The following is a 13,788-nucleotide window of genomic DNA, read 5'->3' as shown; positions in this document are numbered from 1 at the left end:
ATCCTGAGGGTAATGGGGAACCACTGAAAGGTTTCAGAGTTAGTCACATTTCTTTTTTTTTTTTTTAAGATTTATTTTTTTAAAGATTTTATTTATTCATTCATGAGAGACACACACAGAGAGAAAGGCAGAGACACAGGCAGAGGGAGAAGCAGGCTCCATGCAGGGAGCCCGATGCGGGACTTGATCCCAGACACCAGGATCACGCCCTGGGCGGGAGGCAGGCGCTAAACTGCTGAGACACTCAGGGATCCCCTTATTTATTTTTAAAAGGTTTTATTTATTTATTCATGAGAGACACAGAGAGAGGCAGAGACATAGGCAGAGAGAGAAGCAGGCTCCCTACGAAGAGCCTGATGCAGACTCGATCCCAGGACCCCAGGATCACGCCCTGAGTCGGACACAGATGCTCAACCACTGAGCCACTCTGGTGCCCCTTATTTATTTATTTTTAGAGAGAAAGTGAGGGGAAGGGCAGAGAGAGAGGAAAAGGGAATCCCAAGCAGACTCCCCTCTAAGAGCAGAGCTGGACATGGAGCACAGTCTCACAACCCTGAGATCATGACCTGAATAGAAACCAAGAGAAGAAAGAAAGAAAGAAAGAAAGAAAGAAAGAAAGAAAGAAAGAAAGAAAGAAAAAGAAACCAAGAGTCACAGCCTTAACCCACTGAGCCATCAAGGCATCCTGGTCATGTTTGTTCTCAAAAGACCCCTCAGGCTGTTTCACCTGGGAGTGGCTTGAATGATTGGGGGCTCTCCTTTGCTCATAGCATGGGCATATACATGGGGAGGTGACTGCATCACCTGGAGCATGGATACAGAGCTCCTCCCATGTTTTGGGCTTCTTCATTGCATGATGATCTTAAGGACGTGGACTTCTTATTTGGTATTTTCATGTAGAAACCTACAGCATCTTTCTGCTACATTCTACTGGTTACAAGTGGATCACGAAGGCCAGCCCAGTCTCAGGAAGAAGTAAATTTATGGGAAGGATGTCAGAGAACTTGTAGCTGTGTTCTAAAACCACAACAACTGGGATGCCTGGGTGGCTCAGGGCATGATCCCGGGATCTGGGATCGAGTCCCACATGGCGCTCCTTGTAGGGAGCCTGCTTCTGCCTCTGTGTGTGTGTCTTTCGCTCATGAATAAATAAATAAAATCCTTAAAAAAAAATAAAACCACAACAACCTTACTGAGGGTCTCGGTCACAGCTTAAACATCACTGTCTCCATAAAATGATCTAACCATGCCCTTGCTCCATGTCCACATTAAGTACCTCTCTGTGTTCCCCCAGTCCCACATCCATCTCCATCAATGTACTTCCATCCCTCTGGTTATGTCTTTCTCCTCCTCAGGACTATGAGTTCAGTGAGGACAGGCCATGTCTGTCTTTTTCACCTTTGTACACCAGCACCCAGCACAGAGCCTGGCAAAAGCAGGCCCTTTATAAATGTTTGTTGAATAGGTGAGTAAATGAGTGACTGAATGAGCCAAGGCAAGGAATCCCATGTAGAAGCCATTCCTCCCTTGAGAAGCTGACATACTAATTAGAGAGAATTACAAAATTAAAACTGCATATGACAAATACCACAATGATAAATGCTATTAAGAAAAAGAAAGCAAATAAGAGGATAATGTAAGGATGTGTGTTACTTTTTAAGAATGATCAGGGAAGACCTTTTTGAGGTAGTGACGTTGGAACCAAGATCCAAAGACTGGACTGCTTTCCTTTCTGGAGCTCAGCGTCCTCTTCCAAATACATGGTGGTGGGGGCAGAATTCAGTTCCTTGGGGTCAAGGTCTCTCCCTGTGTTCTTCCTCACTGTCAACTGGTGCAACTCTTGAATCCTGAGGGCCAATTCGGAGGTAGTAACCATTTCAAACAGAGGCGCCCAAGTAGTGCAGTTGGTTGAGTGTCTGCCTTCCCCTCTGGTTGTGATCTCAAGGTCCTGTGATTGAGCCCCGCATCAGGCTGCCCACTCAGTGGCAAGTTGGCTTGTTCCTCTTCCTCTGGCCCCCTGCTCATGCTCTCTCTCACCCTCTCTCTCTCTCTCAAATAAATAAAATCTAAAAAAAAAAAAAAGCATTTCCAGCAGAGTGAACAGCAAAGGGCTGTTCAAAAGGGCTGAAGTGGACATGTGTTTGGTAGTTTTAAGGAACATCAAGGAAGCCAGTGTGGCTACAGTATGGCAAAGGAAGGAAAGAGCAATAGAGGTGAATCCCATAGTGGGCTACAAACCAAATTATATAGGATTTTGCAGGCCATGCTGAGGACTTTGGCTTTTAGTCTGAATGAGATGGGTGCCAGTGGAGGGTTTTGAGCAGAGGTGGGACATAGTCTGATTTATAGCCTATTCCTCTGGCTGCTATTTGGACAAGAAGACTGTGATTGGAGCAAAGGAGAAAGCAAGGAGTTCAGTGAGGAGGCTGACTCAGGATACCAGGCAAGAGATGGGTGGTAGGTGGGCAGGGAGGGGGGAGGACCATGAGAAGTGATTGGACACAGGATACATTTTGAAAGTAGAGCCAACATGAACAAGGGATATGAAGCTATCGGGAAAAAGAGGAGCTAAGGATGACCAACAGGTTGCTGGTCTTTTAGTCACATGAGATGTGAAGATGTGGGGTGGGGAAAGGAAGCACGTGGAAACAAGAATTCATGTTTAGGCATGCCAAGTTTGAGGTGACAATTAGACATCCCAGTGGACATGACAAGGAGACAACTAGACACAAGTCTGGCAACATCAGGATGGAGATATGGACTTGAGCATATATAGCATATATACAGCTATATTAAGCATCATTCGAAGATGGCCCCAAAATTCCAGCCCGCTGGTACATGCCCAACATAACCTGCTACCCTCCGTGGGGGTGAGACCAGTGAGTATGATGGAGGTCATTCTTGTGATTTGGTTACATTATATGGCCAAGGTGAAGGGATTTTGCAGATGTGATAAGGTCCCAAATTAGTTGATTTTTAGTCAACCAGATGGGAGACTTTCCTGGGTGGGCTCGATCTAATCAATTGAGCCCTTTAAAAGAGAGCATTCCCTGGGACACCTGGCTGGCTTAGTCAGTAGAGCATGTGACTCTTGACCTTGGGGTCATTAGTTGTAGCCCCATGTTGGGCATAGAGACTACTTTAAAAAATGAGTGAATCAATGAATCAATTAACGCAAGCCTTCCCTCAGGCAAGCAACTGGAAGCTGCAGGAATATTCTTCTTCCTGGCCTTAGCAAAATAAGGTGCCATTCTGTGAGAACACTGGGAAGACAGACACTGGGAGTAGCCCTCTGGATTCAGGAGTGGCACCAGCTGACAGCAGGGAAGAACCCAGAGAGTGACCTTGACCCCAAGGAACTGAATTCTGCCCCCACAACCATGTATTTGGAAGAGGACGCTGAGCTCCAGAAAGCAAGGCAGTCCAGCCAACACCTTGATGTGGCCCTGTGAGAGTCTGAGCAGAGAACTCAGCTAAAGCACGCCTGGATACCTGGCCAGCAGAGACTGGAACAATAAATGCCTGTTGTTGTAGGCTGTTAAGTTTGGGGAAATTTGTTACCCAGCAAAAATAACCAACACCTTGGTGTACAGGTGTACTTAAAGCCTTGGAACCAAGATGGTTTAAATTGCCCAGGTCTAGGAAGCCATGGATGAGTGACTACATGAACCAAGTGAGATTGGAGTGGGACACACCCCAGCCCCATCCTCAAACGCTTCCTATTCCTTTCAGCCTCTAGGTGTCCCCAGAGTCCACACAAGCAGGTCTCTCCCCACCTTTTCCAGGTCAGAATCCATTTCCTTCTGAAATGGAAAGAAGCAAGTAACAATAAATGGTCTCCCTTCCGTTCTTACTTTCCCCTCCCCAGCATTATATATGGGGACCTGAGACCTGCAAAAGTACCCTGCCCAAAGTGCCACAGCGATCTAGGACTATCCCAGCCAGGCACTGCCTGACAACAGCGGTGGCGGCAGCATACTGAAGGGCAAAAAGACCTACAACCTCCCTCTCTCCAGCTTCGGCCAGAAGAGGGATCTGCAGTCACTGGAGGGCTGAGGCTGCAGTTTCTAACTGATGCCGCCTGGAAAGGGTGCGGCCCTGAGGCTAGGGCTGCTGGCGTGGGGTGGGAGGGGGAAGGAAGAGACCCCCTCCTGAGGTCAGGGGACACCAGAGGAACCCAGGTGCAGGTAGGGCCAGCAACCCAATTCCCTCTGTCCGGGCCCCTCACACTCTCCACTGCACAGAGTTCCCCCCAAAAGCAGACGCGGAGACAGAGTCTAGGGTGCAAGATATTTATTAGGCATAAAGACACCTGTGAAAAGAAGAGGGAGCACGCAGGATTGAGTATGGGAGGTCAAACTGCGCTGCAGGCCTGGCAAAGCTCCGGCCACCCTGGAGGGGTCCGGGGTGAGTGTCGGCAGGGGGAGTTGGTGTACTTGTGCTGCCTGTCAGGTCTGTCCCCCACACTGAACCCAAAAGGCCAGGCCAGGCATTTGTTTATACCCCATCTCCCTGGGACGCTGGGTGCAGGCTGCCCTGGGTGGATTGGCTCTGGCAGCTGGAGGCCATCCACTGACCTTACTTCTCATGGCTGGGGAAGTCCTTCTTTCAAGGGCGTTTCAGGTGGCACCTATCTCTGTATTTCTCACCTTATCAATTCTTTCCTAGAGGACTGATTGCCATCTTGCTTTCAGAGAGCACGGTCACTAATTCTTGCACCTCCCCCACCCAGACCCCCTTTCCATAGGGACCTAGCCCTCCAGAGCCTGCCACACTCTTCTCTGAAATTGCCTTTGGGTATCCCAGTCCCCAAATACCCTCTCTGAATGAGGTCTGCACACTTGGCCGTGGTTCTTCCCAGGCACACAGGCTCTGTTCAACCCTAGGAATTCACTGGATCTGGCAGTAGAGGAATTCGGGGGAAGGGTGTCAGGAGGACAAAGAATTTTGAAAAGGCTTTCCTCTGCATCCTGAACCCACTGATAAGAATTTCAAGGACAGGTATTGCTGGGGCTCCCATGGCTCTTCCTTACTCATTCAATAAATCTATACTGTGGGCCAATGATGCGCCAGGTGCTGGGACCAATCCTACCCCACTAGAAGCCCTGAGGGGACAGCCTACCACCACCTGCAGAGGCAAACAAGGGAGAGGTAGCACCCTGACCTAACACTCCACAGGGAGAGAGAGCCCAAGCGTGGGGCCCTGACTCTGACCTTGGCTGCTCGCAGGCCCTCCTACACACTGCATTGCCATCCTGACTCTGTTTTCTCCTCTGGACAGTGTAGTAGTACATTTTGGGGAGCATCTTATTAAATGCTTCTCACCTCAAACTTCATCTCACCCTGCAGCAGGCACTGTTATCATCCTCACGTTACTCCTATGAAAAGAATCAGGGTGAAGTCAACTTTCCCAAGGTCACACAGGTGCTGGGTGGTGGTGGTGGTACTGGGGCTTTGGGGCCCAGACAATGTGGCCTGACCCTTCTAATTGACGTTAAGGTCAGGGTCAAACTGGGCCCCTTGGACCAGGGATGCCTGCACACTTGGGTTCATTTGAGCACAAGGATTTAAAAATTTTTGAACCAGCTTTCATTTTGCAACTGAGATGCTCATAGAAACATCCAGGTATCTATCTTCTCTTTGAAAATCTGGCCACTGTGGGCTGCATTCTCACAAGGTCACAGCTGCCTGAGGTGAGCTGCTGCCCCCAACGAAGTCGGTCAGAAAGCCAGTGTCTACCCAGCCTCTCTCATTTATGTCACACACCTGGCCTTGTCACCCTTAATAAAGACCAGGGAGTCCTGAGAGAGCAGGAGACAGAGGCCTAAAGGGGCCAGGTGCCTTGCCCATGGACCCCACTCTTCCTGCACGGTGCTAAGTCACATGGACTTCACTCTGGCCAACTGTCTGAGGGACCGTTGAGGAAAGGCAGAGACATGTAGAACCACAGGGCGAGGTCGGGGCAAATACACTTTATTCAGTCCTGGCATCAGACTGGCGGAAGTCCTGCTGTGGGTGCCAGTGCCCCAGACCAGAGGGACCCCTCCCCTCAGCTACTAGACTAGTTCTCCAAGACCACAGACAGTGACATCTCTTCACTCACATGACGTTTTCTGGGTTTTTTCATTGTCTTTTCGTTGTTGTTTTTCTTTAAAAAAAAAAGAAAAAGAGAGAAAGAGAGCAAGAAAGAGAGACAGAAAAAGAGAGAGCGAGAAAGGCCCAGAGCCGGAGCACCAAGCTTAAAGGAGGCAGCTGGTGGCTTTGTCAGCGACGGGAACGCGTGGGGCAGAGACCTGCGGAGACCCTGGGCAGGGGTCCAGGAGGACTCTGGGACCGTTTGTTCCTGAGATTTGTGTGTGTGAATGAGAGTGTGTGCACACCCGGGAGGGTGAACACACGCCGGTGAGATACAGGTAGTGAGGGCAGAAAGGGGTGTGGGGAGGCCGGAGGGGCGGAACTTGATCGATTGGAGAGTTGGGGAGTGAGAGGGGCAGGGTCCCCGAGGGCACCCCGAACTGAACACAACCTCCTCAGACAGCAGCCCTGTACCAAGTTTTCACGTGGAAAAACAGGCGCAAACGACACACCTCCGCTACTCTGACCCTCCCTCCAGTCTCACTGGCCCAGTCGATAGTCTTTCTCAAGCCAGCTGTTTAAAAGCGGGGCTCTTCTTGCCACTCCGGCTGCTATCGTGGCTCAGTCTCAACACCCCCCACCCAGTACCACCGTGCCTCAGTTTCTCCCACTGAATACTGTCACTGTGGGCACAGGACTCGAGTGATAGGAGGGAGTGGCGGGCGTAGGGAGAAGCCCAGGCTGGGAGTGTGCCTTGTCGTGATGGGGCACTCGGCTGGGGAGGGGTGGACAGAGCAGCAAGAACCCTGTCTCCAGACAGACTCCCATAAATGCCTTGGTGCGGAGTTTCCTTGGGCAGTCCTCTCGTGGTGCAGTTCCAGATGAAGACCCTATTCTCAGTTCCCAGGTGGGGGAAAGAAAAGGGAGGTTTCTGGGACCAAGGTAGACTGTGGAGGCAGTCTAGCGGTGCGTGTAGGTAGGCTGGGTGGGGGGTGGGGGTGGGGCGGGGATGGGGGTGGGGTGGCGGTGGGAGAAGGAGATGCACGTCAATCTAGGCAACCCCGCAAGGAAAAGGGGCTTTGCCACCAGGGAGAGTTCCAAGCTCCAAACCAAACCCTTCCGGGCCAGCTAGTCTCCTTCTCCCCCTTCCTAGTGCTCCTCCCATTAAGGCAGCGACGCCCCGTCGGGTTGAAAGGAAGCCGCGGCTCCCGGATAAAAGATTTCTCAGGATCGCTCAACACCCTCCCCACTTCTTCCCGGAGCCGGCCACAGAGGCGTGCGGTCCGACTGAGACCGGCCCCCTCCTCCCAAGGAGCATTAAGCATGCGCGAGAAGGGGGCGTGCCCCAGCGCTCCGGGAGGGGGAGGGGAGGGGGAGGGGGAGGAGAGGGGCCTGGGAGGAGCGCGCGGTGCCGCCCAGCCGCAGCGCCCCCCTAAACAAGAGAAGAGGCGGGCTAGGCGGAGGGATTCGGGAGCAAGGGCAGGGGCGTGTCCTCCGGCCACGAGGAGGGGCGTGTGCGAGATGGGGGAGGGGTGCAGGTCTGTAGGAGTGGACGGGAGGTGTAAAGGAGGGGGGCTGGCTGCTGGTGGCTGTGCGGGAGGGGGCAAGAAGGGGCGGGGCTTGGATGTCAGGGAGAGTGGGGGTTGGGCTGCCTTGGGGTGTGTCTGCGGGGGAGGGGCATGTCTGGATTCGAGGGGGGTGGGCACGTCTAGGAGGGGGGAGGCTGCGCGGGAGATGGGGTGCCAGCCTCGGCCTCCGAGGGGCCCCAATACCTGATTCCTGTATGTAAACAGCTGGTTTGGGGGCGTGCGCGCCCCGCTGACGGTGGGCTCAGTAGGTGAAAACCAGGTCGGCGATGCTAGACGGGCGCCAATCCCCCGCGATCATCTCGGTAACCTCGGGGGTGCAGTAGTCCGGGAACTCGAAATGCGACGTGCCCGAGGGGGGCGGCAGGTCCGGGTCGCGGTCCAGGGCGCTGCAGTCCAGGCCGGCGGGGCCGGGGGGCAGTCGGGACAGAAAGCCCAGCGGCTCCTCCCCCGACGCCACCGTCTCCTCTTCGCCTTCCTCCGCCGCCGCCGCCTCCTCCTCCTCTTCCTCCGGCTCCTCGTCCTCCGACGGAGTGGGGGAGGAGGCGGTGACAGCCGCCCCCTCGCCCGACGGCCCCTGGGCGCGCTCCGCGGGCCCCCGGGCAGCCCGCCCCGCCGGGACCATCCTCCACAGCTCCCTCCCGGGGGTCTCGACCAGGCGCACTTCCAGCAGCTCCTCGTCGTCGTCCTCGTCGTCGTCCTCCGGCGCCGCCGCGCCGACCCCCAAAGGCCCGCCCGCTGCTCGGCGGCCCCCGCGGCCCGGCAGCTGCGGCCCGGGCTTGAGCCGGCTGCCGCCGCCGCCGCCACCGCCGCCACCGCCACCGCCACCGCCGGGGGGGCGGGGCCGCGCCTTGGCGGGCGCCCCCTTGCTCTTTTTGCGCGGCCGGTACTTGTAGTCCGGGTAATCCGCCATGTGCTTGAGGCGCAGCCGCTCCGCCTCCCGCACAAACGGGATCTTCTCCGAGTCCTGCAGCAGCTGCCAGCGGCGGCCCAGGCGCTTGGAGATCTCGGCGTTGTGCATGTCGGGCCACTGGTCCATGATCTTCCGCCGCTCGTGCTGCGACCACACCATGAATGCGTTCATCGGTCTCTTGATGTGGCCGCTCGGCGTCTTGCACCAGCCGGGCTCACGCGCCCCCTCCTCGGCCGGCCCGGGCCCCGGGGGCGGCGGGCCGCCGTCCCGCTTGGCCCTCGCGCCCCGCTGCTGCACCATCGCGCCTGGGCCCGGGGCCGCTAGACGCCGCCGGGGGCCGTCCGCATCCTCCGCGGCTGGGGGTGGGGGAGGAGGCAGCAGCGACGGAGGGGCGGCCCCGCCCCGCAGCTCGGCCCGGCCCCCGCGAGCTGAGGAGCGAGGAGCTGGGCGCTCGGGCCCAACGGACGGCGGGGGGAGAAGGTCAGCGGCGCGGTCTCAGGCGGGCTCGGCGCGCCCCCGCCGCCTCCGGCAAGTTGCGCCCGGCCGCACGCTGCACATTGTTTTGCGGGGGCGGAGGAATCGCACCCTCCGGCCCCCGCGGGCTCTCCTCGCAGCCTCCTGCTCAGCCGCGGCCCGCGCGCGCAGCTCCCCGCCCCGCCGCCTTCCAGTGTCTTTCTCCCCGCGCGGCCCCGCCGGCGCGCGCTCCACCCCTCCCCCTCGCCGTCTGCGGGCCGCTGCGGCGCGCGCGGGGCCGCCCCGTGTAAACACCGAGGTGCCCGCTTGGGCTGCGGCCGGGCCACGCCTCGCGCTCGGGCGGCGCGTCACCCGTTGCTGGGCAGAGAAGCTGGTATTTGCATCTCCCAATCGCTGGCTGCCGGGGCGGGGCGGGGCTCGGGCTGCGGGGCTGGGCGGTCTCGCGGCTGGGTTGGAGGGTGTCGGATGAGGTCGGTTTCTTTTCTTAGGCTGGGGACTGGAAGGAGGGTGGGGAACGCGGAGCGTGCTTCCCATCTGCCTCTCAGAGCTCGTCCCGCCCCACGTTGCCTTTGAAATTTTAGCTTATTCAGTGACACCTGCCGCCAGGTGGGGCCTCCGCCCCCTCCTCTTTTGGAGGCGTCTTTCTGAACCATCCCAGAACAGAATGTGTGTGTGTAGGGGGGGGGGTACTCAGGATCGGGAGAGCTCTTCAAGGGGCCAGACTCATTGTTTCACAGATGTAGCCCCTGCCTAGGACACACAGGGTCCAGCCACACAGGGGCTGGACAAATGCTTTTGAACGCAATGAACAAAGCTCTTTCACATTTTTTTTGACTCTCGTTTGAGGCGCCACAAGAGTCCTGAGAAAGAAGAGAGTATGACGCCCATTTTCCGGATTCGGAACAAGGAAGACAAGCCGACTAGGGCTCGAATCCTAGGCTCGCGGTCCCAGCTCAGCGCATCTCGCTGGGGCATCTTGCCTACCAGTCAAGGGTCCTGGGCAGGACTGACTGTCCGCTTCGCTTCTTACAGTCTTCAGGCGAGGTTCGAGGATGCGGGAGTGTCCCATCCCAGGTCCCACCCTACACCGCAACGCGCAGTTTGCGGGACCGGGGCGCGACGTCCCTCCCGAGCCTGGAGAAGCGTGCGCGGGCACGGGGGCGGAGCCAGGCCAAGGGGCGTGTCCGCGACGCATGCTCGAGGCGCGTGGCGGGGAGGGGTTGCGCGCTCCCCGCTCACCACGTGTGAGCCTGCTCAGGCACCGCGGGCCCTGTGCTGCCCCCGGGGGAGGTCACCTTCACGGCGCCACGGGCCTGGGCGATGGGAAGGGGCGCCGGGGCCTCGCCCCTCAGATTCAGGAGCTGGGGGGGTCGGGATCAGGGTCTCAAAAGTGGCATTCGGCTGGGGCGCAGTGGGCAGTATCCTATCGGAGGGCGGAGGGTGAGAGCCCGGGGGCAGACCTCACCCACCACCGGGTGGGTGGGGACCCAGAGCACTGCCGGAGAGTGTGGGGCGGAGAGGAAGGACTGAGGTGCGGCTCTGCAGACGCGGGGGGCGGGGTGGTGCTCTGGGTGCCCGGGAGGGAAATTGGAGCGTGGCCGGCGGGAGGGGGAGACTCTTAAAGGCACAGGGCTCTGGGAAGGAGAAGGCCCTGCTTCTGACCGACGGGCTCTTCCAAGATTTATTGGGCCCTGAGAATTGGAGATCCCCCAGGTTTGAACCTTCAGAACGGGAGCTTGGCCAGTTCAATCCTCCACTGAGTCAGAATTACTGTATTGGCATCCCAGTGCCTCCTTTTCTTTCTCCTTGAAATGAGAAAGAGCAGTTTCTCCCTCCTATGGTGGTTTTACAAGTTAAGTGGAAAAATGGCTGTGAACAAATCCCTGACACCCAGTAAATGCTCAATAAATATTTGTTGTCTGGGACTCTGGGCACCAACAACGTAGAGACATCAACATGAAAATAAAATTGGCGGAGTGGGGATGTATTTATTTCAAAAAAGGATGTATATATTTCAAATCATGGGAAAATTAAAACTTTTTAAAATAATTTTTCTAACACTTTCACATTTTTCCCATTTAAGAATGCGTTTTCTTTTAAATGACCTCTATGAGGGCATGGCCATCTTTTCAGTGCTTAGGAACTTTGAAGGTCTCACTCTGGTGGCTACTGCTATTATTCTTAGGGCTTCAAAGGATTGGCCTCCTGGATGATCCTCAAGCCCAGAAGGCTTGGGCCCACCTTACGGCCTTTGTACATGCTATCAGCTTTGCCTGGAAATTTTTTCACCCCCATCTCCACATGGTTGACTCATTTTATTCTAGCCTCAGCTTAAGTTGATTCCCGGGAGAGGTCTGCCCTGATCACTCTCTGATGTAGCCCACCCACTCCCCTACATCTCAGAATTGGTTGTCTGTGGCACATTTTGTCATTATCCATAGTTGACTCACTTTCTGTTTGTTTATATTTATTTATACATAATATAATAAAAACCAGTTAACCAGGGTGCCTGGGTGGCTCAGTCAGTAAGCGTCTGCTTTCAGCTCAGGTCATGGTCTCAGGTCCCAAGACAGACCCCTGGTTCAGGCTCCTTGCTCAACTTTATTGAGATACAATTCATAGACCACAATGTTCATTCATTTCTTTTTCTTTTTTTTTCTCATGATAGTCACAGAGAGAGAGAGAGAGAGAGAGAGGCAGAGACATAGGCAGAGGGAGAAGCAGGCTCCATACACCGGGAGCCCGGCGTGGGATTCGATCCCGGGTCTCCAGGATCGCGCCCTGGGCCAAAGGCAGGCGCCAAACCGCTGCGCCACCCAGGGATCCCTGTTCAGTCAAAGTGTGCAATGCAATGGTATGTTCAGAGTTGTGCAACCATCACCACAATCAATTTTAGACTATTTTCATCAGCCCCCAAAGAAACTCTGTGCTTGTTATCCATTTCTCCTCCATCTCCTCTACCTCTGCTCCAACCCTCAGCTATAAGCAACCATTTATCTATTCTGTCTCAGTGGATTGGCTGAACCATTTTACATTGCTACCAGCAGTGTATGAGGGTTGCAGTTTCTCTTCTTACTTTTGAAAGTACAGCTTCTTAAAAAGATACTCTCTTCCCTTTAGCTTTGTCAAAAAGGCATCATGTTGTACGTAATAGTCTGTTATTTACTTTCTCACTCAGTATTACAAGGCTAAGATTCACCTAAAATATTGCACCACTGTGAGGTTGGTTCATTTTCTGCTGCAGGAATATACTACAGTTTTCCTATCTGTTGTCCCATCCACGGACAATTGGATTATTGCCAGGTTTTTGTTCATATGAAGACTGTTACTGTTAACAGTCCTAGATGTGCCCCTGGAGCTCAAATGCAGGGTCTCCAGAGTATATCCTGGAAATTGTAATGGCTACATCTGAGAACTTGTGGCTAACTTTTACAAAGTAATGTCAAACTTCCAAGTTGTACCAATTTACTTCTGCACCAGCAGCATAGAAGAGATCCTTTTCATTATTTCAATCTTTTTTTTTTTTTGAGAGAGAGAGAGAGTGAGAGCACATTGTGCACACTTGTGTGGGAGGGTGGAGGAGTAGGGAGAGAGGGAGGGAGGGAGGGAGAGAGAATCCCAGGCAGGCTCCATGCTCCCCATGGAGGGGCTTGATCTCAGGACTCTGAGATCATAACCTGAGCCAAAACCAACAGTCTGATGCTTAACCAACAAGCCCCACAGGTGCCCCAGAAGAGATCCTTTTCAGCCACATCTTGTCCAAAGATTGGTGTTGTCAGACGTCTTCATTTTTGCCCATATTATTCTCAGCATCATTTCTACTTACTTCATGGCACTTTTTCTTTCTTTCTTTCTTTCTTTCTTTCTTTCTTTCTTTCTTTCTTTCTTTCGATTTATTTATTTACTTATGATAGACATAGAGAGAGAGAGGCAGAGACACAGGAGGAGGGGGAAGCAGGCTCCATGTAGGAGCCTGATGTGGGACTCGATCCCAGGTCTCCAGGACCACGCCCTGGGCTGCAGGCAGCACTAAACCGCTGCCCCTTTCTTTCTTTCTTTTTTTTTTTTTTAAGATTTTATTCATTTATTCATGAGAGACACACACAAAGAGGCAGAGACATAGGCAGAGGGAGAAGCAGGCTCCCAGCGGGGAGCCTAAAGTGGTACTCAATCCCAGGAACCCAGGATCACAAGCTGAGCTGAAGGCAGATGCTCAACCACTGAGCCACTCAGGTGCCCCTTCGTGGCAGTTTTCACATTCTGGAATTATTTTGTTCAATTGTCTTTTGCCCATATTCTCTCCACTAGAATGTAAGTTCCAAGAGGGCAGATATATTTGTTTTATTTTATGGCTCTATCCCTAAGAGAGTGCCAAACACAAAATAGGGGCTCATTAAATATTTATTGAGTGAATCAAAGGCAATGTTCTATCAGGAGTGTACTCAAATTCCTATGAGAACCCAGAGAAGAAAATAAAATTTTGGAAAACAAAACCTAAAACTCCAGTCTGCCACTGAGATGTGATGATTATCAGTGTACACAGACTACCCTGAATCCTTTCAAATGGGGGCCCCAGAGTCTAAATCTTATAGGCCATAGGTTTTCAAGGCTGAGCTCACCACTGAGCTGTTCAATGTAGACTGCAGTAGGAAGACCAGGAAATTCTTGAAGATATGCTGACCACCGCTACCCAACAAGACATCACCTTTCATCTGGTCACCTGCTAGCCTCCTTTCTGGT

The 13,788-nt window shown here is 54.1% G+C and overlaps 1 protein-coding gene across 1 annotated transcript; it reads right to left on the bottom strand.

Annotated features, from left to right (window-relative positions):
• Positions 1–5,953: 5,953 nt before the first annotated feature.
• On the bottom strand, positions 5,954–9,351 carry SOX12 (SRY-box transcription factor 12). Its single transcript, XM_055307663.1, has one exon. The coding sequence runs from the start codon at positions 8,872–8,874 to the stop codon at positions 7,906–7,908; it is 969 nt and encodes a 322-aa protein (XP_055163638.1). The 5' UTR covers positions 8,875–9,351; the 3' UTR covers positions 5,954–7,905.
• Positions 9,352–13,788: the final 4,437 nt, after the last annotated feature.

This window comes from Nyctereutes procyonoides, unplaced genomic scaffold, assembly GCF_905146905.1.
Source record: "Nyctereutes procyonoides isolate TBG_1078 unplaced genomic scaffold, NYPRO_anot_genome, whole genome shotgun sequence".
NCBI classification, from domain to species: Eukaryota; Metazoa; Chordata; class Mammalia; order Carnivora; family Canidae; genus Nyctereutes; species Nyctereutes procyonoides.
Note: the sequence above shows the minus strand (reverse complement) of the source record. Positions and strands in the feature narration are given on the sequence as shown.